This window comes from Hyla sarda, chromosome 7 (genome assembly GCF_029499605.1).
Source record: "Hyla sarda isolate aHylSar1 chromosome 7, aHylSar1.hap1, whole genome shotgun sequence".
Lineage (NCBI taxonomy): Eukaryota > Metazoa > Chordata > Amphibia > Anura > Hylidae > Hyla > Hyla sarda.
Genome location: NC_079195.1, coordinates 113,183,460 through 113,210,394, shown reverse-complemented (window position 1 = coordinate 113,210,394; position 26,935 = coordinate 113,183,460). Strand labels below are relative to the sequence as shown.

Genomic DNA, 26,935 nt, shown 5'->3' with positions numbered 1-26,935 from the left:
TAGAAGTAATTTACAAATCTGTTAAATTTTCTGGCACCAGTTCAATAATAAAAAAAAAATTTCCACCGCAGTACCCTTTAAGTCTATTTGATTCCAGTTTACAACAGTAGCCAAGAGGACCAAAAGTCCAAGGGGGTGAATACTTATGTAAGACACTTGGTGATTCCGTTTTTGTTGTAAGGAATATCATGACTCTGATCCTGGTTGTTTGCATCTCATTGTGCAACCATATTTGAATGAAAAAATGAAATCCACAGTGACTTCAGTAAAGAACCAACATGTTTTATTAGGAAAGTGAATTATCTGAGGGCGGAGTATCTAGTAGTACTGATAAGTATCAGGTACTTCAGGCCATAGCACACACTATATATACTAGCAGCTAGGAATACAATAGTAAACCATTGCCATTACCTTCATCTCCTGGTTGGTTGTCTTCCCAACTCTTGATGTAGTCATCCTGTGAAAAAAGAACATGCTCTAGATTACAATAATTACATAAATTATCATTTAAACTAGTGGTAAGCAACTGGTGACCCCAGCAGCAATCCATCTAAACAGCAAGCTGTGATAAATATGTCTCCTCCTCACATTCTAAATACCGTTTCCCTGAAAATACACCCTACCCCGAAAATAAGCCCTAGTTGTATTATCGGGGTTGGCTGCAATATAAGGCCTACCCCGAAAATAAGACCTAGGCCAGTGGTCTTCAACCTGCGGACCTCCAGATGTTGCAAAACTACAACTCCCAGCATGCCCGGACAGCCAACGGCTGTCCGGGCATGCTGGGAGTTGGAGTTTTGCAACATCTGGAGGTCCGCAGGTTGAAGACCACTGACCTAGGCAATGCCCGGGCTGCAAATATTAAAAAACACATTTTAACTCACCTTCGTCCTCCGTTCCCCCGTTGCTAAGGAACCGGCCTCACTGTTCTCCGCTGCTCTTGCTGCTTCCTGGTGTTGGGACGTCTCAGAGCCTTAAATGTTGTTCAATGTACATATGGTACCATAAATAAATAAGCCCTACCCTGAAAATAAGTCCTAGTGTGTGTTATAGTGACTAAAATGAATATTAGACCCAGTCTTATTTTCGGAGAAACACGGTATGAGGTTTCCAGATGCACTATGTGTAAGCACATATGGGACCATAGGATGCACTGTGTATGGGAGTATCAAGGCTTATGGGGGAGTATAGTTAACACTTAATGAGGTTCTTGCACTATTAAAGTGTACCTGTTAACAAAAACTTTTGAAATAATGTAGATATGTATTATATGAACAAAGTAGGAGACAGGCACCTGGCACTGATGCCACTTCTGTGATACATATACTGAAGACAACATTCCTATTTTCAACTCAGGAATCATGTGAACCAACCGAGCAGTGTCCTCAGTGTACAGAGCCCTGTTTGTCCTCAGTGCACAGAGCCCTGCATCTCTTCAGTGTACAGAGCCCTGCATGTCCTCAGTGCACAGAGCCCTGCTTGTCCTCAGTGTACAAAGTCCTGCTTGTCCTCAGTGCACAGAGCCCTGCTTGTCCTCAGTGTACAAAGTCCTGCTTGTCCTCACAGGACAGAGCCCTGCTTATCCTCACTGCACAGAGCCCTGCTTCTCCTCAGTGCACAGAGCCCTGCTTGTCCTCAGCGCACAGAGCCCTGTTTTTTTATCAGTGTACAGAGCTCTGCTTGTCCTCAGAGCACAGAGCCCTGCATCTCTTCAGTGTACAGAGCCCTGCTTGTCCTCAGTGCACAGAGCCCCGCTTGTCCTCAGTGTACAGAGCCCCGCTTGTCCTCAGTGTACAGAGCCCTGCTTGTCCTCACTGCACAGACCCACCCCTGCTTGTCCTCACTGCACAGAACCCTGCTTGTCCTCACTGCACAGAGCCCTGCTTGTCCTCAGTGTACAGAGCCCTGCTTGTCCTCAGTGTACAGAGCCCTGCTTGTCCTCAGAGCACAGAGCCCTGCTTGTCCTCAGTGCACAGAGCCCTGCTTGTCCTCAGTGCACAGAGCCCTGCATCTCTTCAGTGTACAGAGCCCTGCTTGTCCTCAGTGCACAGAGCCCTGCTTGTCCTCAGTGCACAGAGCCCTGCTTGTCCTCAGTGTACAAAGTCCTGCTTGTCCTCAGAGCACAGAGCCCTGCTTGTCCTCAGTGCACAGAGCCCGGCTTGTCTTCAGTGTACAGAGCCCTGCTTGTCCTCACAGCACAGAGCCCTGCTTGTCCTCACTGCACAGAGCCCTGCTTGTCCTCAGTGCACAGAGCCCTGCTTGTCCTCAGTGCACAGAGCCCTGCTTGTCCTCAGCACACAGAGCCCTGCTTGTCCTCAGTGAACAAAGCCCTGCTTGTCCTCAGTGCACAGAGCCCTGCTTGTCCTCAGTGCAAAGAACCCTGCTTGTCCTCAGTGCACAGAGCTCTGCTTGTCCTCAGTGTACAGAGCCCTGTTTGTCCTCAGTGCACAGAGCCCTGCATCTCTTCAGTGTACAGAGCCCCGCTTGTCGTCAGTGCACAGAGCCCCGCTTGTCCTCATTGTACAGAGCCCTGCTTGTCCTCAGTGCACAGAGCCCTGCTTGTCCTCAGTGCACAGAGCCCTGCTTGTCCTCAGTGCACAGAGCCCTGCTTGCCCTCAGTGCACAGAGCCCTGCTTGTCCTCAGTGTACAGAGCCCTGCTTGTCCTGAGTGTACAGAGCCCTGCTTGTCCTCAGTGTACAGAGCCCTGCTTGTCCTCAGTGCAAAGAACCCTGCTTGTCCTCAATGCACAGAGCCCTGCTTTTCCTCAGTGTACAGAGCCCTGCTTGTCCTCAGTGTACAGAACCCTGCTTTTCCTCAGTGTACAGAGCCCTGCTTGTCCTCAGTGCACAGAGCCCTGCTTGTCCTCAGTGCACAGAGCCCTGCTTGTCCTCAGTGTACAAAGTCCTGCTTGTCCTCAGAGCACAGAGCCCTGCTTGTCCTCAGTGCACAGAGCCCGGCTTGTCTTCAGTGTACAGAGCCCTGCTTGTCCTCACAGCACAGAGCCCTGCTTGTCCTCACTGCACAGAGCCCTGCTTGTCCTCAGTGCACAGAGCCCTGCTTGTCCTCAGTGCACAGAGCCCTGCTTGTCCTCAGCACACAGAGCCCTGCTTGTCCTCAGTGAACAAAGCCCTGCTTGTCCTCAGTGCACAGAGCCCTGCTTGTCCTCAGTGCAAAGAACCCTGCTTGTCCTCAGTGCACAGAGCTCTGCTTGTCCTCAGTGTACAGAGCCCTGTTTGTCCTCAGTGCATAGAGCCCTGCATCTCTTCAGTGTACAGAGCCCCGCTTGTCGTCAGTGCACAGAGCCCCGCTTGTCCTCATTGTACAGAGCCCTGCTTGTCCTCAGTGCACAGAGCCCTGCTTGTCCTCAGTGCACAGAGCCCTGCTTGTCCTCAGTGTACAGAGCCCTGCTTGTCCTCAGTGTACAGAGCCCTGCTTGTCCTCAGTGTACAGAGCCCTGCTTGTCCTCAGTGCAAAGAACCCTGCTTGTCCTCAATGCACAGAGCCCTGCTTTTCCTCAGTGTACAGAGTCCTGCTTGTCCTCAGTGTACAGAACCCTGCTTTTCCTCAGTGTACAGAGCCCTGCTTGTCCTCAGTGTACAGAGCCCTGCTTGTCCTCAGTGTACAGAGCTCTGCTTGTCCTCAGTGTACTGAGCCCTGCTTGTCCTTAGTGCACAGAACCCTGCTTGTCCTCAGTGCACAGAACTTTGCTTGTCCTCAGTGTACAGAGCCCTGCTTGTCCTCTGTGCACAGAGCCCTGCTTGTCCTCAGTGTACAGAGCCCTGCTTGTCCACAGTGTACATAGCCCTGCTTGTCCTCAGTGCACAGAACCCTGCTTGTCCTCAATGCACAGAGCCCTGCTTGTCCTCGGTGCACAGAACTCTGCTTGTCAACAGTGTACAGAGCCCTGCTTGTCCTCAGTGTACAGAGCCCTGCTTGTCCTCAGTGTACAGAGCCCTGCTTGCCCTCAGTGTACAGAGCCCTGCTTGTCCTCAGTGCACAGAACCCTGCTTGTCATCAATGCACAGAGCCCTGCTTGTCCTTGGTGTACAGAGCTCTGCTTGTCCTCAGTGTACAGAGCCCTGCTTGTCCTCAATGCTCAGAGCCCTACTTGTCCTCAGTGTACAGAGCCCTGCTTGTCCTCAGTGTACAGAGCCCTGCTTTTCCTCGGTGTACAGAGCCCTGCTTGTCCTCAGTGCAAAGAACCCTGCTTGTCCTCAATGCACAGAGCCCTGTTTTTCCTCGGTGTACAGAGCCCTGCTTGTCCTCAGTGTACAGAACCCTGCTTTTCCTTAGTGCACAGAGCCCTGCTTGTCCTCAGTGTACAGAGCTCTGCTTGTCCTCAGTGTACTGAGCCCTGCTTGTCCTTAGTGCACCGAACCCTGCTTGTCCTCAATGCACAGAACTTTGCTTGTCCTCAGTGTACAGAGCCCTGCTTGTCCTCTGTGCACAGAGCCCTGCTTGTCCTCAGTGTACAGAGCCCTGCTTGTCCACAGTGTACATAGCCCTGCTTGTCCTCAGTGCACAGAACCCTGCTTGTCCTCAATGCACAGAGCCCTGCTTGTCCTCGGTGCACAGAACTCTGCTTGTCAACAGTGTACAGAGCCCTGCTTGTCCTCAGTGTACAGAGCCCTGCTTGTCCTCAGTGTACAGAGCCCTGCTTGTCCTCAGTGTACAGAGCCCTGCTTGTCCTCAGTGTACAGAGCCCTGCTTGTCCTCAGTGTACAGAACCCTGCTTTTCCTCAGTGCACAGAGCCCTGCTTGTCCTCAGTGTACAGAGCTCTGCTTGTCCTCAGTGTACTGAGCCCTGCTTGTCCTTAGTGCACAGAACCCTGCTTGTCCTCAGTGCACAGAACTTTGCTTGTCCTCAGTGTACAGAGCCCTGCTTGTCCTCTGTGCACAGAGCCCTGCTTGTCCTCAGTGTACAGAGCCCTGCTTGTCCTCAGTGCACAGAACCCTGCTTGTCCTCAATGCACAGAGCCCTGCTTGTCCTCGGTGCACAGAACTCTGCTTGTCAACAGTGTACAGAGCCCTGCTTGTCCTCAGTGTACAGAGCCCTGCTTGTCCTCAGTGTACAGAACTTTGCTTGTCCTCAGTGTACAGAGCCCTGCTTGTCCTCTGTGCACAGAGCCCTGCTTGTCCTCAGTGTACAGAGCCCTGCTTGTCCACAGTGTACATAGCCCTGCTTGTCCTCAGTGCACAGAACCCTGCTTGTCCTCAATGCACAGAGCCCTGCTTGTCCTCGGTGCACAGAACTCTGCTTGTCAACAGTGTACAGAGCCCTGCTTGTCCTCAGTGTACAGAGCCCTGCTTGTCCTCAGTGTACAGAGCCCTGCTTGTCCTCAGTGTACAGAGCCCTGCTTGTCCTCAGTGTACAGAGCCCTGCTTGTCCTCAGTGCACAGAACCCTGCTTGTCCTCAATGCACAGAGCCCTGCTTGTCCTCGGTGTACAGAGCCCTGCTTGTCCTCAGTGTACAGAGCCCTGCTTGTCCTCAATGCTCAGAGCCCTGCTTGTCCTCAGTGTACAGAGATCTGCTTGTCCTCAGTGTACAGAGCCCTGCTTTTCCTCGGTGTACAGAGCCCTGCTTGTCCTCAGTGTACAGAGCCCTGCTTGTCCTCAGTGTACAGAGCCCTGCTTGTCCTCAGTGTACAGAGCCCTGCTTGTCCTCAGTGTACAGAGCCCTGCTTGTCCTCAGTGCACAGAACCCTGCTTGTCCTCAATGCACAGAGCCCTGCTTGTCCTCGGTGCACAGAACTCTGCTTGTCAACAGTGTACAGAGCCCTGCTTGTCCTCAGTGTACAGAGCCCTGCTTGTCCTCAGTGTACAGAACTTTGCTTGTCCTCAGTGTACAGAGCCCTGCTTGTCCTCTGTGCACAGAGCCCTGCTTGTCCTCAGTGTACAGAGCCCTGCTTGTCCACAGTGTACATAGCCCTGCTTGTCCTCAGTGCACAGAACCCTGCTTGTCCTCAATGCACAGAGCCCTGCTTGTCCTCGGTGCACAGAACTCTGCTTGTCAACAGTGTACAGAGCCCTGCTTGTCCTCAGTGTACAGAGCCCTGCTTGTCCTCAGTGTACAGAGCCCTGCTTGTCCTCAGTGTACAGAGCCCTGCTTGTCCTCAGTGTACAGAGCCCTGCTTGTCCTCAGTGCACAGAACCCTGCTTGTCCTCAATGCACAGAGCCCTGCTTGTCCTCGGTGTACAGAGCCCTGCTTTTCCTCAGTGTACAGAGCCCTGCTTGTCCTCAATGCTCAGAGCCCTGCTTGTCCTCAGTGTACAGAGATCTGCTTGACCTCAGTGTACAGAGCCCTGCTTTTCCTCGGTGTACAGAGCCCTGCTTGTCCTCAGTGTACAGAGCCCTGCTTGTCCTCAGTGTACAGAGCCCTGCTTGTCCTCAGTGTACAGAGCCCTGCTTGTCCTCAGTGTACAGAGCCCTTCTTGTCCTCAGTGTACAGAGCCCTGCTTGTCCTCAGTGTACAGAGCCCTGCTTGTCCTCAGTGTACAGAGCCCTGCTTTCCCTCAGCGCACAGAGCCCTGCTTTCCCTCAGCGTACAGAGCCCTGCTTGTCCTCAGTGTACAGAGCCCTGCTTGTCCTCAGTGTACAGAGCCCTGCTTTCCCTCAGCGCACAGAGCCCTGCTTTCCCTCAGTGTACAGAGCCCTGCTTGTCCTCAGTGTACAGAGCCCTGCTTGTAAATGTGGTGAAAATGGAGAATGAATGTAATGTGAAACCCGTACCAAATCAGAGGCGACTATAATTTAAACTATATTGATGTGGAAAAAATAAGACACGCTGTATATGGTTTACCACTGTATCATAAGTAAAGTCAGCATCAAGGAATGAAGTATATTAAACTTAAATAAATCTGATGTTGGACTTTTAATGGCTCCCTTACAGCGAGTTACTGTAATTTCCTTTATGGAGATACAGTAAATAAATCAGTGGGTTTTATTTTCTCATTTAGCATACATCACACAGGCACTGTGTATTATTTTCTCATTTAGCATACATGACACAGGCACTGTGTATTATTTTCTCATTTAGCATACATCACACAGGCACTGTGTATTATTTTCTCATTTTGCATACATCACACAGGTACTGTGTATTATTTACTTGTTTTGAATACATCACACGGGTACTGTGTGTTATTTTCTCATTTTGCATACATCACACAGGTAACACTTTAACCCTAGTCTTAGATTACCATGTTCAGAATTGAGATGGAAAACATGCCGACACAACAGTCCAGTGACTTCAATCAATGATGCACACAATTACCATAACCTATTGCTTGCCTGCTAACCAGCGCATCCAAACCTCAATTGTAACCTTAAGGCAATGTAAGTATTAGATTCTATTATTTACATAACTGTAACAACACACTGTAAATTGTATCACCCGCAGGTTAAGAGACATCCCAGGACTCTTCATTCTCATAAGAATGTTAATGGAGCTGTGGATTTCTGAGAACTATTATCTGAGGCTGAGGTAATTGTGCTGATCTACAAATGTTGCGGTGAAGTTCCCATTCTGGTAAATTATTTCAATCTGCCTGCTGACCTGCCCCAAAGCATCCTGAACATACATAAATCATAACTCAATAGAACAGAGTGCTTCTGACATTCAGCATTTCTATTCAGCAGATACAGCAAGATTTCTACTGGTGCCCTGGCACATAATCTTTTATTTTCTTTATAAAGCTATGCCTAACTGCTCAGGGCTTATACAGAACAAGTCTGTACAGAATAATTTGATGTGTACATATAGAAGTGATATCTGGCCCTCCAGGGTCTTGCTGTACTTTACTCTCAGTTATAGTTGAAGTCTTCACCAGCTGTAATCCACGATCTGTGCTATGCCATATTACTGTCTGGGAAACTGATAAAACTAAGCATGGGCTACAAATTTGGGGATTCTCATGCTTAAAACAAATAAAGGACTTTAACATAAAAGTGTTGTTGTTTTTGTGATGTCCCGGTACCGTATTGTATACCGTACCTTGTATGGTGGTCCCCAACGTCAGAGTTACTACGTTCAGATAGGGTCCTCCAGGTTGGACAGCCCCTAGTCGCCTCCTTCTTCTCTAATTTTATAATGTTTATGTGTATATATTTAATAATGTATATCAATATAATTACATTTATAGCGTCGCAAGGCCTTCGGTCATGTGACTATGTTAATTCCTTTGGGTTATGCTTTAGGCCCTTTCAGAGGTGACATGGTGTGGTCACATGTCAGACCATGATCCTTTGTACAGATAATTGACAGAAGTTTTGGACCAATGAGCTTATGGCCAGCCCCTGCCCATATAAGGGAGCTACAACCAATTATCGCTCTCTTGCTCCTGAGCTGTAAAGCAAGCAGCATATCTCTTGGGCTCCGGATCATCGGAGAGGCGAGATCTGGGTAACTTGCAAAGACAACCCTAGGCCTGAAGCCTGCTGGCCTCAGCCTGAATCAAACCGTGAGTCCTAAACTAAATCCCCGCTAAAGCTAGCGTGACTACTGGACCGAAACTAAATCCCCTAAATCCAGTGGAACAGCGCATATCAGTCTCTGGACTCTAAAACACTCAAGGTCCCAACCGCTGTCAATATCTAAGAGACTTTTCTTGTAAAGAGACTGTTCCTGTTATAAAGCCTGCATAAAATCTTCAGTAAAAATTCTGACAGTTTTCAGCAAACTCTCCGGTTGTGGACATTCACTTATACCTCCCTATCGCTTTTGGGATGGGTGGCGGTAGGACAAGCATTACAGAGGAGCCCTCACCCTAGCGTCACAAATTGAAAGGGTTAACCAGACACCCTTTAGTTACTGCACAGCTACACCCCATATACCCTACAACCCCAGGCTACCACATTTTTTTAAATCATTAAAAAGTGCATTTCTTACATTTAGAATTGTTTGAGAAAAGCTGAATAAGCAATTTACCCTTGCTCAATGGCAGAAATGTTTCTCTCTCTCCCATAAATCAGTGATTGCCAATAGATCTCAAGAAGCCAACTATAAAACTCTTGCTCATTGGTACTGTGTTCCTGCCCAACTTCATCAATGGTACCCTCTTGTTCCTGATACCTGTTGTCGCTGTGGCCTCTCAGTGGAGAAGATGTCTCATATTTGGTGGTCCTGTCCCTCTTTAACTGCTTTTTGGTCTACTATACTACTTATCATCCATAAAGTTATGGGAACTTCAGTCCCGAGATCACCCAAGACGACCTTGCTATTTATATTTGACATGTCTCACTCCACCTTTAAGAAGTCCTTGCTACCTCATTTGCCGCAGGCAGCCAAGGAGGTCATTTCGCGTAGGTGGCGGTCACCTGAACCTTCCTCTATCAGAGAGTGGTTTGCTGAAATTGCGCACCTACAGCGCATGGAGAAATTGATTGCCTTGACCCCTGTGGAAATTGATTGTTGCAGTAGAATCAGGCTTCCATGGATGTCCTTCCAGGCCTCCCCAAGTTACCCTCTCTGACCCTGGAACTCCACCAGCCCCAGGGTTGCCCTCTCCAGCCTCCTGACCCCTGCTGATCTCCCATTTGCCCCTCCTCCCTTCACTCTTATCTCTCCCTTCTTTTTCCTTATCCCCCCTTTTTCCCCTCTCTGTTGGTTTGTCTCATTGATTTCAGACTCTTAGAGTCATCTTCCTGTATTTTTTTTTTTTGCTTTATAATCCTTTTCCCTTAGTCAGAATGTGTTTTTGATTCCTCAGTTTTCATAATTACCATTTTGCAAATGGGGCCTCCGCCATGGTGACCCCTACTTCCTGACCTCTGGTTAGGCTTGTTTTCTCATTCTTATTGCACTCTGTCCATATCGCACTTTGTAAATCTTTGCATTTTGGACCATTGTTTGAACTGATGTGATCACTCATATCATATGCAAAACATAACATAGACAGCTAAAATACAGATTTAAGGGTCAGTCAAAATTAGAAGAAAAAAAAATACTAAACCATATAAAAGTTCAAGGACTTTCCTATACATTGCAGGTGGCATCATGAGCAGTCATCAGAATAAAAGTAGGCCCTATGTACCGTATATACTCGAATATAAGCCGACCCGAATATAAGCCGAGGCCTCTAAGTTTACCCCAAAAACCCAGGAAAAGTTATTGACTCGACTATAAGCCTAGGGTGGGAAATACATCATCCCTCCATGTCATCATCCAGACCCCCATCATCATCCAAACCCCCTTCATCATCACCGCCTGTCAATCCTTTCAGCCATCGGCTGTCCGGGCATGCTGGGAGTTGTAGTTTTGAAACCTCTGGAGGTCTGCAGGTTGAAGACCACTGCGGCCTTCGTCATCATCCAGACCCCCCCCCTTTAGTTTTCTACTCACCTCCCCTTGGTGGGAACGAAGGGTGAGCTGGTCTGGGCCATCTATGCTGCAGGGACCATCTGATGGAGAGGGTTAGTCGTTCCGGGCTGTCCATTTTCACCGGGGTGCCCTCTTCTCTGCTCCGGGCCGGCCCCAGACTAGTGACGTTGCCTTGAAGACGACGCACAGGGACGTTCATGCGCGTCCATGTGCGTCATCGTCAAAGCAATGTCACTAGTCCAGGGCTGGGCCCAGAGCGGAGAAGAGGGCCTCCCGGTGAAGGTGGACAGCCCGGAATGACTAACCCTCTCCACCAGATGGTCCCTGCAGCATAGATGGCCCAGACCAGCTCACCCTTCCTTCCCACTGAGGGGAGGTGGGGGGGGGGGGGTCTGGATGATGACGAAGGCTGCAGTGGTCTTCAATCTGTGGACCTCCAGAGGTTTCAAAACTACAACTCCCGGCATGCCCGGACAGCCAATGGCTGTCCGAGTATGCTGGGAGTTGTAGTTTTGCAACATCTGGAGGTCTGCATGTTGAAGACCATGGGGAAGGGATTGACAGGCTGAGAGTTCACTCGAGTATAAGCCGAAGGGGGCGTTTTCAGCACGGAAAATCGTGCTGAAAAACTCGGCTTATACTCGAGTATATATGGTAACCCCTTTTGTTGGTTTATACTGCAGTCATCCGAATGGATGGATAAACACATTTTGCATTATGTACACTGTATATAACCAGGATCTTAGTCTAGTGCAAGTCTAAGGCATTGTTCACACGGCAGAAATTCCAAGCAAAATCTGCTGGAAAAATTCCACTCAGAAATTCAGTAAAATTTAGCGATTTCCCCACAGCAACCAATCACAGCTCAGCTAATGAGCTCTGGTAAAGTGAAACCTGGGCTGTGATTGGTTGCTGTGGGAAAATCCCTCCACTTTTTTTTCTCACACAGATTGATAAATCTGGGCAATTGTGTTACATGGGGATTCCCCTGTCCCATTCATTTTCCACTGCAAAAATTCCACATTGGAAATTCTGCATTCCGGATTCTGCAAAAACATTGAATCTATCAATAGTTTTTGCAGAATTATGTGCAGAGCCCCTACTGAAGCAGATGAGCCAAAAGCCACAAACATTTTGCAACATTTGACCGATGTGCAGAGCACTTACTATGTAGATGGGGCTTTGCACGGAGTGGGCATGGCTTTATATGAAGGTGCTTGGCCTTATAGCAAGAATACATTGTAATGGAAATCTATGCCAGCAGTTAGCGAGTGTAGATTTTTGGGGCTGCCCATGTGGTACTCACATTGTCCAGATTCGCCCAGCTGTTCCGACGCAAATCAAGTTTTTCTATTTATGCTACTGTGGGCCTTGGGGCATGGGCGGAGCTCCGATCCAAGCTTGGGGCATGCTGACATCATCTCCGCCGGGCGCCTGCTCCACTCGGCTCATCAATATTGATAACCCCCCTCCCTGCTCCTTCGCTTGTATTAGTGTACAGGGCATGCGCCGCTTACTGTGTACTCCCAGAAGCGGCATTCCCCCCTGCTTCTTACTTATCAAAGATGGCTGCGGCATTGAATCCAAGGGGAACGCCACTTCGGGGAGTACACAATAAGTGGCGCATGCGCTGTACACTGACACGGGCGAAGGAGCAGGGAAAGGGGCTGCTCACCTGGCGAAGATGACATCGGCGTGCCCCAAGCTCGGATCAGAGCTCCACCCATGTCCCAAGGATCTCATCAGTATAAATAGAAAAATGTGATTTGCGGCGGAACGGCTAGGCGAATCTGGAGTATGTGAGTACCATTTTAATCAGCATCACCCGCACTACAAGCCTGTGTGACAGGTTTAATATGGGTGATACCACTGACAGATTTCCTTTAAATTCTTTGCTTAGTAAATTCTCTTCTAATTGCCCTTATGGAAAAGCAGGCATCACATGCTTACTACAGTCTCCCCTTTATCATCATAGACATGATTACAGTAAAAGATAAAACCAGTAAATAGGTAACATATTAGCTGAAGCCAATGCTCATCCCCCTCTCTCAGTAGAATAATCTATGCACAGATCACAGAGCATGCCCAGAAACCATAACCATTCATGTCAATGGGTCAGCTCTAAACTATTGTTGCCAAGTCCATGGTGCTTGCTGTAAAACATATCTCTACAGGCTGTTAAAGCAGCTCAGGCAAGATTGCTGACACAATAAAATACCAAGAAATAAAATAAAAATATTACAAGTAGCATAAAGAAACAACTTAGAAATGTTTTATTGATTAGTATCTCGCTCTAATCAGTAATAAAAAAAAATCTAGGTGATGCATTAACCTTTAATCCTGTATGAATTCTGAAATTAAACATATGCTTAATAAATGAAAATGTTAATGAATCACAACTTTAAATATGGTAAAATCTTGTACATATAATTTTAGACAATGTACTGCAATGTTTTTACTATAATTAAAGGGGTATTCCAGGCCAAAACTTTTTTTTTATATATCAACTGGCTCCGGAAAGTTAAACAGATTTGTGAATTACTTCTATTAAAAAATCTTAATCCTTCCAATAGTTATTAGCTTCTGAAGTTGAGTTGCTGTTTTCTGTCTTACTGCTCTCTGATGACTCACGTCATATTCTCCTATCATTCACAGCTCCCGGGATGTGACATCATCATTGAGCAGTTAGACAGAAAACTTCAGAAGCTAATAACTATTGGAAGGATTAAAAATTTTTAATAGAAGCAATTTACAAATCTGTTTAGTTGATATACGGTATATAAAAAAAGGTTTTGCCTGGAATACCCCTTTAACTGAAGACTCGGAAAACACAAAGGTGTTATGTGCTGGTTACTACATGGCTGTTTGTATACCAAACCCAATAGGGCCTCAAGAAGACCCTCCCTTACTTACGCCACTTTATTGTAAAAATGATTTTCTTTATTAGTATTCCATAAAACAGTATAATAGTTCCCTAGATCAATGCTTAAAATATAAAGGTCTAATTATTAGGGAAGTATTTTTTCTGCATCAATGCGCAAGCAGTGCACTTTACATATAATAAGACCTTAGGACCAGAAAACATACAGTGTTGACTCACAACCGGAATCATAGTAAGCCTTAGGTGGCTGTACACTTTAGACTTGTATCAGCTGAACTCAACAATTTCAGCTGGACCACCTAAAGCATTTCTTTTCTGGGCTTACCTTGAATGGACTGAATAAGCAAGTCCTTCCTGATCTTAGAAACTTGAGACTTAAAGGGGTTATCCAGGAAAAACACACACACACACACACACATATATATATATATATATATATATATATATATATATATATATATATATACTGGCTCCAGAAAGTTAAACAGATTTGTAAATAAATTCTATTAAAAAATCTTAATTCTTTTAGTACTTATGAGCTGCTGAAGTTGAGTTGTTCTTTTCTGTCTAAGTGCTCTCTGAGGACACCTGTCTCGGGAACTGTCCAGAGTAGAAGGAAACCCCCATAGCAAACCTCTTCTACTCTGTGCAGTTCCTGAAACAAGCAGATATGTCAGCAGAGAGCACTGTTGCCAGACAGAAAAGAACAACTCAACTTCAGCGGCTGGTAATTATTGGAAGGATTAAAGGGGTATTCCAGGAAAAAACTTTTTTTTTTTTTTTTATATCAACTGGCTCCAGAAAGTTAAACAGATCTGTTAATTACTTCCATTAAAAATGTTAATCCTTCCAATAATTATCAGCTGCTGAAGTTGAGTTGTTCTTTTCTGTCTGGCAACAGTGCTCTCTGCTGACATCTCTGCTTGTCTCAGGAACTGCACAGAGTAAAAGAGGTTTGCTATGAGGATTTGCTTCTAAACTGGGTGGTTCCCGAGACACGCGTCATGAGAGAGCACTTAGACAGAAAAGAACAACTCAACTTCAGCAGCTCATAAGTACTGAAAGGATTAAGATTTTTTTAATAGAAGTAATTTACAAATCTGTTTAACTTTCTGGAGCCAGTTGATATATATATATATATATATATATATATATATATATATATATATATATATATAAAGGGTTTTTTCCTGCATAACCCCTTTAAGATTTTTTAATAGAAGTAATTTACAAATCTGTTTAACTTACTGGAGCCAGTTGATATATATATATATAAAAAAAAAAAAAGTGTTTTCCTGGAATACCCCTATAATGTAAAGTAGACAAAATAAGTAGAAAGTAGTAGAAAGTAAAGTACTATAAAGTACTATATTTTGTAGTATTTTACATATGATTTAAGTAATAATTAAAGCTGGAACATACTGTAAACCCAATCTACACTTGCAGAATAAAGAAGCTCCATCTTTAACAACTAGCCATAGTTCATAATGTCAGCAATGGAGAATGAACCCAAACAGGAAAAAATTTGTTCTAAACAAATGTAAATGATGTTTCTTTTTTGGTTATACATGTTCACTGCATTATTGTTAATCTTGTCCTGTAATGCCAGCAATGTCCTGCTAAATCCCACTATCCATCTACCCTGTGACCTTACAGCACCCGTTATTCTCAACGTATTAAAATGCAATCTCCGCAGGGAAAGAATGTCCGGCGTCCCATAAATGTTATGTGTAGGACAATGTACATGCAGGAAGGAAAGCAATATCAGTATGATATGAAATGTTTGCTTTTATCCCAAGTTATTTAGCTTTCTATCCCGTAAGCCAGCTTTGAATGGGCATATATTCAAACCTGCGCTAGTTTATGTCCCTAAGTGAAAAGGTGACTTTCAATAAATGTCAGCGACTTAATAAAATATGTTCAACAGTGAGAGTAGTGAGGAATGGTGAGAGCAAAAGAAAAAGAAATGAGCAACAGAAGCAAGAAAACCACTATAAACCAGAAAGAATGGAGGGGGCTCAGCTTTATATCTATTCACACAATAATAGTGGGTGCTAATAGGAGCGTGAAAAACGTATAATAAACCACAAGAAAAAAGCTACACACTTCTCTGAATAAACACACTTGTTATAAATAATCTCTAATAAATACCTTGGTACAATAGAACAAAAAATACTTTAATGCACATAGATATTGTACAGAAATAACAAAGACATACATGTATAAAAACAAGTCGGCAACCATTACCAAGTGGAGGGGGCTAAAATAGCAAACTCTCCAGCGGACACCCACAATTTCCCAGGGCTAATAAATGTAGGCACAACCACAGGTACTGTATGATGAACAATGATATTCATGAGTTCAACAAGGGACGTAATACAATAAATATATGTTTGATAAATGCAGATATTCCCCCTCCTAAAAGAACTACTAGCAGTATGGGTGAAAATGATATAAAAATGAATGTTAACCATTATCAATCAACAATAGTCAATCGCTCATAGGTTAAGCCTCAGTTTAAATAACAGGATAGGCCCGACACAAAGGGAGGGGCAGAATTCAACACAAATACTCATCCTGGGTGGGTGTCCACTCAGAAGCTCCACCCCTGAGGAAGTCACCAGTTGGGTGACGTAACACGTGGGGCTTCTGAGTGGACACCCACCCAGGCTGAATATTTGTGTTTTATTCTGCACCTCCATTTGTTTCTGGCCAATCCTGTTATTTAAACTGCTGCTTATCCTATGAGCAATTGATTATTGTTTATTGATTATTGTTAACATCCATTTTTATATCATTTTCAAGGAGGCCTTTCACCCATACTGCTGGTGGTTCTTTTAGGAGGGGGAATATGTGCATTTATCATACATATAGTTATTGTATTACATCCCTTTTTGAATTGGGAGAATATCATTGTTCATCATACAGTATCTGTGGTTGTGTCTACATTTATTAGCCCTGGGAAAGTGTGGGTGTCCACTGGAGGGTTTTAGCCCCCTCCACTTGGTAAGTGTTGTCCAGTTTGTTTGGGTCTTTTAAGTGGTTTTATACATATATGTCTTTGTTAATTCTCTACAATATCTATGTGCAATAAAGTATTTTTTTGTCCTATTGTACCAACGTATTTATGGCAGAGTGTCCAGAAAAAATCCTCACCGCAGGAAAATAACTAATAAAAGCCAATCTAGAGTTTCGAAAAAAAAAAAAGCACTTAAATGAAAAAAGATCCTCGGGTCTGATAAAATCAAGATTGAACTTTTTGGCCTAGATTCTAAATGTCATGTCTGGAGGAAACCAGGCACTGCTTATTACCTACAGTGAACCATGGTGGTGGCAGCATCATGTTGTGTGGGTGTTTTTTAGCGGCTAAAACAGAATGACAGGTCAGGTTTGAGAGAAAGCTGAATAAAGCAAAAACTTTAGATTGCACTGAATCTCAGACTGGGCTAAAGATTCACATTTCAACAAGACAAGGACCCTAAGCACACAGCCAAGATAACACAAGAGTGGCTTAAGGACAACTCTCTGAATCTCCTTGAATGCCCAGCCAGAGCTCTGACTTGAACTCAGAGGGACATCTTTGTTGTCACGCTCCCTCCCATAGACTTGCATTGAGTGGGCGTGGCCGTGATTTCACGAGCGGAGCGTGGCCGTGACGTCGCAAGCCTCCGCCTCGCATCACCAGTCATCCGGCAGGGAGCAAAGTTCGGTCCGTGCACCGCATGTCTGGGGTGCCGCAGCTGAGATCGCGGGTGTCCCCAGGGGCGGGACCCCCACGATCAGACATCTTATCCTCTAGGGAATAAGATGTCTAGAGAGGGCGTACCCCTTTAAGAGGATCTGCAGAGAAGAATGGCAGACAATCCCCTAATCCAGCTGTACAAACCATGTGGCATTATTCCCAAGAAAACTGGAGGAAGTAAGCCAAATGTGCTTCAATTTAGTAAAGGGTCTGAATACTTATGTACATGTAATATTTTAGTTTTTCCTTTTTTAATTAATTAGCAAAGATTTCTAACATTCTGTTTTCACTTTGTCATTATGAGGTATGTAGTGCAGGATAATAGCACAAAACAACAACATAACATAGTGTGGATAAAGGGAAAGGGTTTGAAGACTTTCATATAGCACTATACATAGAAGCATACAAGTGATATCACAATCACATGACAGCAGGGATCAGCGACTGGAGCTGCCACTGTCACTGCTCATTTGAAATAACATAAACAATCCCTGTGTTGTGTAAATTGCTGACTTCACACCTGCATTTTTATTATGACAGCTTCAGTGTATAATAAGGGTATTTGTTGGCGCACAATTATGTCATCTGTAAAGGATGTGATGCCCATATTCTAAGGCCCCTTTCACACTACGAAATTACTCCATTTTAAAGATCCGTACGAAGTTCGTCTGAAAATCAGCTGTAAAACGGCAGTTACAAAATCCTATACGGCCGTTAGAAAATCCCCTTATAGTCAATGGGATTTTTCTAATAGCCGTTTTAACCCGTTATAGCCCGTTATTAATAATTTGTGATGGAAGATAGTAACGGGAGATATAGGGCATGCTTTTGCTCAGACAGGTGGTAAAAACCTAACACATATCTTCCTTTCTCCCACACGGCCAAACCTAAGGAAACATTGCCAGTTGTCACCAGAGCAGTGGTCCCTAGCCTGAGGCTACTGTAAAGGAACAACTCCCAGCATGCTCTGACAGCAACTGGAGTAAGAAAATCAGAGTTGGATAGACGCCAAGAGGGCACTTTATTCTCCAGTGTTTAGTGCCAAATCAGGTTCTATAACTGGTTTGCCAAGTCCCAACCTTAACCTGATTGACCATCCTTGGAATGCATTCGATAATGAGTCAGGTTTGCTATTAAGGTCTAATCTGCACCCAAAACTTGTGCATGTTCTGGGTTTTGGACACTTTTTGAGCCTTATACAACATGGGGGAGAGGTTTTGCTTCAATGGAATGGGTGGGTATAGATTATGATACAACAGCGTGCCCCATGTGACAAAAAATATAAAAATTAAGCAACCTATAGGTGGTGTAAAATTAGACAAAAGTGTCTAAAGATGCACCAAATTTATGTCACCAGCCACTTTTTAAGACTGTAGAGTGTAAATGTCCATATCACTGTATATCCGTATGAAGACCTGCTCGTACGTATGCTCCTACAGCTGAACAGATAAAAATCTCAGAAAATTGTAAAAAGTCAGTGATAAAGTATTAAATATTTGGATGTTAACATCAGTAGTCGGGTGTCCAAATACTTTTAGCTATGACATTTGCTGCCCTGAACCTACAGGACCTGCCTGCACAGCAAATCAGTGACCACAGTGGTGTGCGTCCCTAGTCACACAACCCAGAACAAGCAGAGACCAGGAGAGGATAGGGAGAGTGATTGTGGTAGCTGAGGGGGACCGGAGGAGGTAAGTATTGCACCTTTATTATTTTTATGTGTTAGGCTGATGAAAGTCGTGTGAGCACAGACAAGGTAGGGACAGGTGAGTCTCATTTCTCATGAATCACAGGTCGGTCTGATTATTTCCTTATTTCCTTTGTTTAACACTATACACAGGAGCCAATAAACATGTATCGATATTGTTTTGAGTCTTGATTCTCGTTATTTGGATATTTTAGTATCTTGAGCTTTTCTGTATAATTTAGTTTAATATTTTTTATTGAATTTTCAGTTTTAGTGAATTAAAGATTTCCAGTTCCCTGTGTCATATCTTTAAATTGTTTGTGTTATCATTAAAAAAACATTTTTAATCTTTTTTTTTCTTGGTATGCTTTAAGGAGAGAATTAAAGGGGTATTCTGAAAAACATTTTTATTTTACTATGCTACAGGGGCTGTAAAGTTAGTGTAGTTCATAATATAGTGTCTGTACCTGTGTGTGACGGTTTTCTCACAATTCTTCTGTGATTTTCTCTCCAATATTTAACAGCATACAAAATTACTGTTGTCTCAGATTTTTCCCAGGTTGCAATGCGGCCAAGACCTGACTCACTAGTCAGCTGATGACAGGGAGCCTGTCTGCTTCAATGGGGGGAGCGATCGCTTGGTGGGATAGGGATCAATCTGCAACTAATACAACAGTTGTAGGCACCCTGATTGAAAACCACAGGTCTTTGAATGGATGCAGCTCATTTATGTTTCAACGGGTGGGGTGGCTGATGTGTGAGAGGAAGGAAAATGGAATTGTGGGATTTGTAGTCAAAAAAAGAAATCTCACAACATAGCCATTTAGCCCCAAGACAAGCGCAGATCCTTCCTAAGCATGTCCATTACTGTCTGGCAGGTACATACTAAAATCACCTTATGGTGGAGAACTCCTTTAATAAAACGTTTCAAGTGCAAGTATTTGTAAAAGACCTTATGTAAAATATTTAAAAACTTGGAAACTTCATCAAATGATAACAATGTATTTTATCTAGTACTGGCTTTAAGATAATTATACCCTTAGAAATCCACTGGGTGAAATCCATATCATACATTTAAGAGGGATCTTCTGTAATCTTGGGTGAAATGTAAGTGAAGAACACACAAATGTTTGCCACACCCAAAGACCTGTTTTGATTGTCTCTGTTTTATTGATAAAGAGTGTGATGCAACTCGAGTGCTTATTTCTATATATATGAAGGATGAAAGCAGCTTTTGGATTGTTACTAATAGTAATGCAGAGAGTTTTAGTGGTAGACAACTAGACAGATACAATTTTATCTGTCTAGCTTCATTTTTACTATTGCTATCCGCCCTAACCAAGTGGCAGTTATTTTATTAAATTTAGCAATGTCATTTTGCAGAATAGCCATAAGAGACTTAAAGGGGTATTCCAGGCCAAAACTTTTTGTTATATATCAACTGGCTCCAGAACGTTAAACAGATTTGTAAATTACTTCTATGAAACAAATCTTAATCCTTCCAATAGTTATTAGCTTCTGAAGTTGAGTTGTTGTTTTCTGTCTAACTGCTCTCTGATGACTCACATCCCGGGAGCTGTGCAGTTCCTATGGGGATATTTTCCCATCATGCACAGCTCCCGGGACGTGACATCATCATTGAGCAGTTAGACAGAAAACTTCAGAAGCTAATAACTATTGGAAGGATTAAGATTTTTTTTAATAGAAGTAATTTACAAATCTGTTTAACTTTCTGGAGCCAGTTGATATATATAAAAAAAGGTTTTGCCTGGAATACCCTTTAAGATTTTTCTTCACTTTTTTTGTGCTGGAAGAAGCACATACGATTCTCACGTAAGGAATATTACCATATAAAGAGCTTTTCTACATAAAACACACATATTTATATGCATCCAAGAAGTTTTGCTAAACACTTTATTTTAGGAGATATTTTACATGGTGCACTTATAGGGGAACTCCGGTGGAAAACGTTTTTCTTTTTTTTAAATCAACTGATGCCAGAAAGTCAAACAGATTTGTAAATTACTTCTATTAAAAATTCTTAATTCTTCCAGTACTTATTAGCGGCTGTATACTACAGAGGAAATTATTTTCTTTTTGGATTTCTTTTCTTTTACGACCATCCAGAGCAGGAGAAAAAATCCCCATAGCAAACATATGCTGCTCTGGACAGTTCCTAAAATGGATAGAGGTGTCAGCAGAGAGCACTGTGGTCGTGACAGAAAAGAAATCCAAATAGAAAAGAATTTCCTCTGTAGTATACAGCCACTATTAAGTACTGGAAGGATTAATAAATTTTGATAGAAGTAATTTACAAATCTGTTTAACTTTCTGGCATCAGTTGATTTAAAAAAAAAAAAAGTTTTCCACTGGAGTACCCCTTTAAAGAGTAATTCTGTTGATGCTCCGGCAGTAGGATATCTGTTTAAATCTCCTGGCAACTTCATAGCCCAAGACTACAACAATCAGGATACGGATTTGCCGGAAGTTCCATAGACTTGCGTGAGACTTTAGGCAAAACTGTATCCTTATTGTTGTAGTCTCGAGCTATGAAATTGTCGGGAGCTTTAAACAGACATCCTGCCACCAAGTTACTTTAATATACAAGGGAGGCAATAATCTATCTTTTCATTTAATATAAATACATTGCTTATAGTTTGCCATACTTCTAAAGTGTACATTAGCACAACACATACAGTAAGTGTATTACAATGTAGAACAAATACAATTATTGAGTTAGGGGTGTTGAGCTGAAGAACATTGGAGTTATAATTCCGTATGCATGTCAGTATTCTACACTAATAACAATTTACCTGCCACAAACTCACTGTATGAGGCTGGGTTCACATATATCAGGGGCCCAGCATAGTTTTGCCTCCAGTGTGCACCGGATGGAAACTGATCCTAGAACTGATCCCATTCATTTGAATGGGACCATTTACAATCATCCAGCGTCTCAATTTTGATGCCGGAAGGTTGGCCACATAGGCCAGGATTGGACAGGGGAACGCAGCTTGAGTCCGGCGTCCAGAAACAATGGATGCCATACAAGTGATGCACATTTCATCAGTTGTGGCATCAGTTGCTTTGAGATCTAGGTTGAGTTCACCTATGGCGGATGACGGACATATGTGATCCCAGCCTAAGAGGTTTTCAGGTTAACACAATTCTTAAATGCTCTGTAGTACACATCGGCGGGTTTCCATAAATTTGCCCGAGGGATACATCCGAGTGCTGAGTGGCATCTGTCTTGACACAGAGGCTCCCATGTAAAAATAAATAAAATATAAGAAACCTCTTCAAAAAGCCACCTCTTTGAGAATACCCCCTTATGCAGACCAGATTTTCTGAGAGAGATTTTTAGTTCCACATTCCTTATACATCCTTTGAGAAGACCAACCCCCTAAAATACCAATTATTTGGGGGCCAATTTGAGTGATCGACTGAAAGAAGTTTCATTGTATATATATATGGTAGGGCAGTGTTTCCCAACCAGAGTTCCTTCATCTCATGCCCGGACAGTCAAGGGCTATTGGGGCATCATGGGAGTTGTAACTTTAACAGCTGGAGAAAACTCTGGCTGGAAAACCCTCCTGTAGGGTATACTTTGTATTACTAGATACAGTCTGCTTCTCAATTTCATGCAAATAGAAAAAAATCCCAACGTATACTACAGAATGGAAGCCAAAAGGACACTCTTATGGTCTCTTTCTGGAAAATGGTGGTTTATGAAGGAGCATCTGTCTGTATAAGGCCTCATGCTGAATTTGGGAATCATTCATTCTTTTGACATGTTTTTTTTTTAACTAGCTGTTTATTTATATAGAAATATTTTCCAAGACATTTTATACATATCAAGTATCATGTAAAAGATAAAGCAAGAAAGTATTAAGTCATCTTCAGTGTAGAAGTAAGCAAAGTAACCAAAGTATAACATTTATCATCATTACAATGTATAGAACATGAATTGTCATGTGTAGAGACATAACAGTATAGAATATAACAATCCAAGTTTGTGAGATGAACCAATGGTCTATTGGATCCGAAGTAATATCTCATTGTATAACACTGATTTAGTTTTACTGAGTTTTGTCACAATCAAACTTTTATTTAATGTTAGCTATGCATTGCGTTCTTACAACTGTAAAGCACTGGTGTCTGTAACCTTCTCTCATTGTTTATTTGCAGTCACATTTCACACAGTGTTTTACCACTTGCTCAAGCTAGTTATTGCTGTAGCAACATACAGTACTTAAACACCAGTAAGATCACAGCTTTTCTGGCATGATAGGTTATTGATTGGCCACAGAGCAGTTGTTACAATGTCAACCTGTTCATCCATAAAATATTGCTCACTTGCTCTCTAGGGACCCAGGAGTACAAGCTGAGTTTGATTCAGATATTAACTAGAATATGGTAGATTTTGCGCTATGATGACTGTTGTCATGCTATAACAGGTTTACAATTTCTCGTAAAATCTCACTTTGAGTGTTTTCAGTTTAAACAGAAATACAGTCTTCTACTATATACCTGGCTTTAATTTTATTACTATATGGACGAATGTATTTAAATAAATATTAAAGGACATCTGTAGTGCAATATAACTAATCCCCTATACGAAGGATTAGATTAGAGATCTAAACCAATATTCCTTAAAAGGATACCTCCGGGATGTAACAACTTATTGTAGGATAGGCGACCGACCGCTGGGGCCCCCCCACGATCTACCAAATGGCGCCCCGGCTCCCTGCATGGAACGAGCATTTTCGACCACCGCAGGAAGCGGCGGCCGACATGCCCCCTCCATTCAGCCTTATGGGAGAGCCGGTGCGCTGCTTTTGTCAATCTCCGACTCTGTCATAGAACTGCATGAAGGGGGCGTGTCAGCCGCAGCTTCGTGCTTTGGTCGAAAAAGCTTGTCCCATGCAGGGAGTCAGAGCGCCGTTCGCGAGATCACGGGGGCCCCAGCGGTCGGACCCCCCCGCGATCTAACACTTATCCCCTATCCTGTTACTTCCCAGAGGTATCCTTTAACTCATTAGTGGTGTGACCCATACCCAATCACTCCCTGGCCCTCCACCCCCTGCATCAATGTACAGTTTATGCATGTATGTATGCATAGATGTGTATATGACTGGTTTATGTATGATAGACGTGTATATGACTAGTTTATGTATGATAGATGTGTGTATGCATAATAGACATATGTACGATGGATGTGTGAATGATAGATGGATGTACGATAGATGTGTGAGCTATCATACATACACAAATCTATCATATATACACACCATACATACATCTTTCATACATATACACATCTATCATACATACACACATATATCATACATATATACACACATCTATCAATCATACATGCATATACAACCCCCCCCCCCTCATCCTTGTTTTTCCTCAGGCTCACGCCACATGTGATGTGATGTCAGCATGGCCCCCTGCGCTCCTGGGACTCAGGACTCGGAACTGGGATGCGGTGTAGCCACAGGCAGCAATTGAGATTAGCCCCTGCTGATTAGCCCCTGACAGGATTCTTAACAGCCGCACAATCTCATTATATAACTAGTTGTGGGCAACCTGATCTGTTTGGCGGCTTGGGCCCCCACCAGGTGTGCACCCCCGGCGGGGGCCGGGTTTGCCAAAAGGTAGGTACACCACTGGTAGTACATTAGGGTTTAGATTATAAATAGGAACAGTAGGTTTTTCTTATTTAGTGGTCCTATCTAAGTAACTTTATTGGACAACTACAGTATAGCCTTTGGAGTGATATTAGGGGTCATTTTCCTCCCTTTATAGATATATCACATTACACATTACTGTCTCATGCCCAAGTACTCTACCTATTATCTTCCCATTTAACCTTACCTTAGGTTTTCATTTTTCTATATCTTAGGTAACAATTTTTTTACTAATATCTTTTCACTAATATACTTATTTCCCTTTTCTTTATGGTTGCACGCATCATTTTTTGGAATACCTATATATCGTTATGGGTTTGTGTCAGGAGGTACAATCCACTAAGACCACCACTAACCCATCTTGTGCTGCACCTGCTTTAATGTTTCATTATTCAGTATAAAACTGGCTGATGCTCATAGTGCATGCGCTTTCACATTGGATTCTGCCTGATGTGAGCGCACATTGGAATATCGAGTGATGCACGGCATGTGCCACTATAACAGGCCGATGTCGGTGTGTGCGCGTGCGCTGGAACGTTGATTTGCACCCAGTGCGCATGTGCCATAGGTTCACGGAAGCATCTGGTTTCTTGGATACTGCCGGGCCTTATGTTACTGCCAGAAACACGTAATTGCCAGAAATATGTCATCGCTAACGCAAGGTCGCACTTGCGCCTCCGTAACCATACAGGTAGGTGCACGCGTGACAATAATGAGTGCATACTTTACCATATAAATAGCAGTCTTATGCTGGTGGTCTGTAGCTGCACATCTATCCTACCATCTATGCGGGGCACAGTGAGTGGCCTAACCATGGGCCGTGGTTTTTTAGCGTTTTTGTGACCTTCTTTATCAATAATGTTATCTAGTTTTTTTCTTTTTCTCTTTGTTTATGGATATAATTTGCTGATTGAGTTGTCTGCTGACATGCAGTGTTTCCACTGATGTGGTGAAGGTACACCACAATGGGGCAATAGTTATATCCTAGCGATTGCTGCATCATTGTATTTCTATAGCCACACTATATGTATTTTGCATCCATACTATTTGTACTTAACATACCTAATCCGATTGTGGATATAAAATATGCCTTTAAATATTTGTGTATAATCCTGGATTTGTGTCCCCTGAGGATCTCGTACAGAATATTACGGATGAAACGCATTGGGACTAGGGTACTCAATTATTGTTCCTCTTTCCTATCAGAGGTACATGATATACTTTTGTCCGGGGCTGTCTTTTGATTTTGATTATTTTCTTCTCATTGAGAAATTGTAGTCACATCAATATTTAGTGTTTATACTAATACCTAGTATTTTTAAATTATTAAATATTACATTTTATATGTTTGTTTTGCTACTGTGAAATTCCTATCCACAGGACCCCCTGCGATCTCCTGCATGGGCCACTCACCTGTCCTCGGTGCATTTTGCCCCCCACCCTCAGAGACAATTTTTAGGGACAGCCCGCTCAATTAATTATCGGCTGAGCCAGGATACTGCCTCCGCCAGGAGATTGCATAAGCAGGCCATCACTAAAGCTTGTCTCTGAGGGTGGAGGCCGGAATGCACAGAGGACAGGTAAGTAGCTGGGCCTGTGCAGATAAAAATGCTTCTTTCTCCTGTTCTCAAACTTCCCCCCTTTCTGCTCACATCTTCTCTGTAAATCAGCTTGGCTTTGTCCTGTGTCTGCAAGACAAGCAATACAAGTCTATGGAGAGGGGAAAACTGCAAATTAGAGATATAGTCTGCAGAGCAAAAATCTGCAGAAAAATTATGTATACAAGTTATATAATGGCAGCTTAGCCTGAAAAGTCACCTACAATGACACAGTACCTGTGTGAGGACATCAATCAGCCTAGGGACCTAGAGACTTTTCTTTCCCTACTTTAAAGCATCTATCATTTTTTAGAAAACCATTGTGTACATTATATGTTGTTCTTTCTCTGCTACAATTTTGTCACTTGCAGTACAGTTTCTCAAAACTGGCAAATCTTTTCAACACTAACTAAATAGAACCATAAACTGTGAAAGCTTACATAACAAATCATAGCAAAGCATCTAAATGATATAACTATTTCCAGGAACTATACTCTGCCTTTTTAAAGTGTACCTGTCATTACAAAAAAACTTTTGAGATGTTCTGAGATATATAAAGACATCACCAGAGGGATATAAAACACCAAACCCACTTTGCATTTTTGGGTTTGGCATTTTTTTTCCTGATCTCTGCATTTTGCTGTGATTTGGGACTCACTGACAGTTTTTCCAAATGGCAGCATGCTGACACTACTGTGTATATATCACTGCTTTATTATAACCTCTTGCTGTGCTGAGCACTATGTGCTGGCCCAGTAGGGAAAGAGTTAAATTGTGCTGTTGTGCATCGCAACTAATCTCTTTGGTCACCGTACAGTAAACCAGGGTTATGTATACATTGCTGCTTTACTGTAAGTCCTTGCAGGACTTAGCACTATGCGCTGCCCAGCAAGGATAGAGTTAACTAGCTCGGCTGAGCACATTTTGGCCCATATAGCAGTGTGTTCCCAAACAGAGAGCCTCCAACTGCTAAACTCCAGCCTGGGGGCTCCCTGTTTGGGAACAAAATG

General features: G+C 43.4%; 1 protein-coding gene across 1 annotated transcript in view; it reads right to left on the bottom strand.

The window, feature by feature from the left end:
• The window catches only part of SPOCK2 (SPARC (osteonectin), cwcv and kazal like domains proteoglycan 2), a 182,080-nt gene that overhangs the window by 37,466 nt on the left and 117,679 nt on the right, over nucleotides 1-26,935 (bottom strand). Inside the window, exon 2 of the mRNA XM_056530476.1 lies at nucleotides 412-457. Within this exon, the coding sequence (XP_056386451.1) occupies nucleotides 412-457 (46 nt within the window). The remainder of the gene's footprint in view (nucleotides 1-411; nucleotides 458-26,935) is intronic.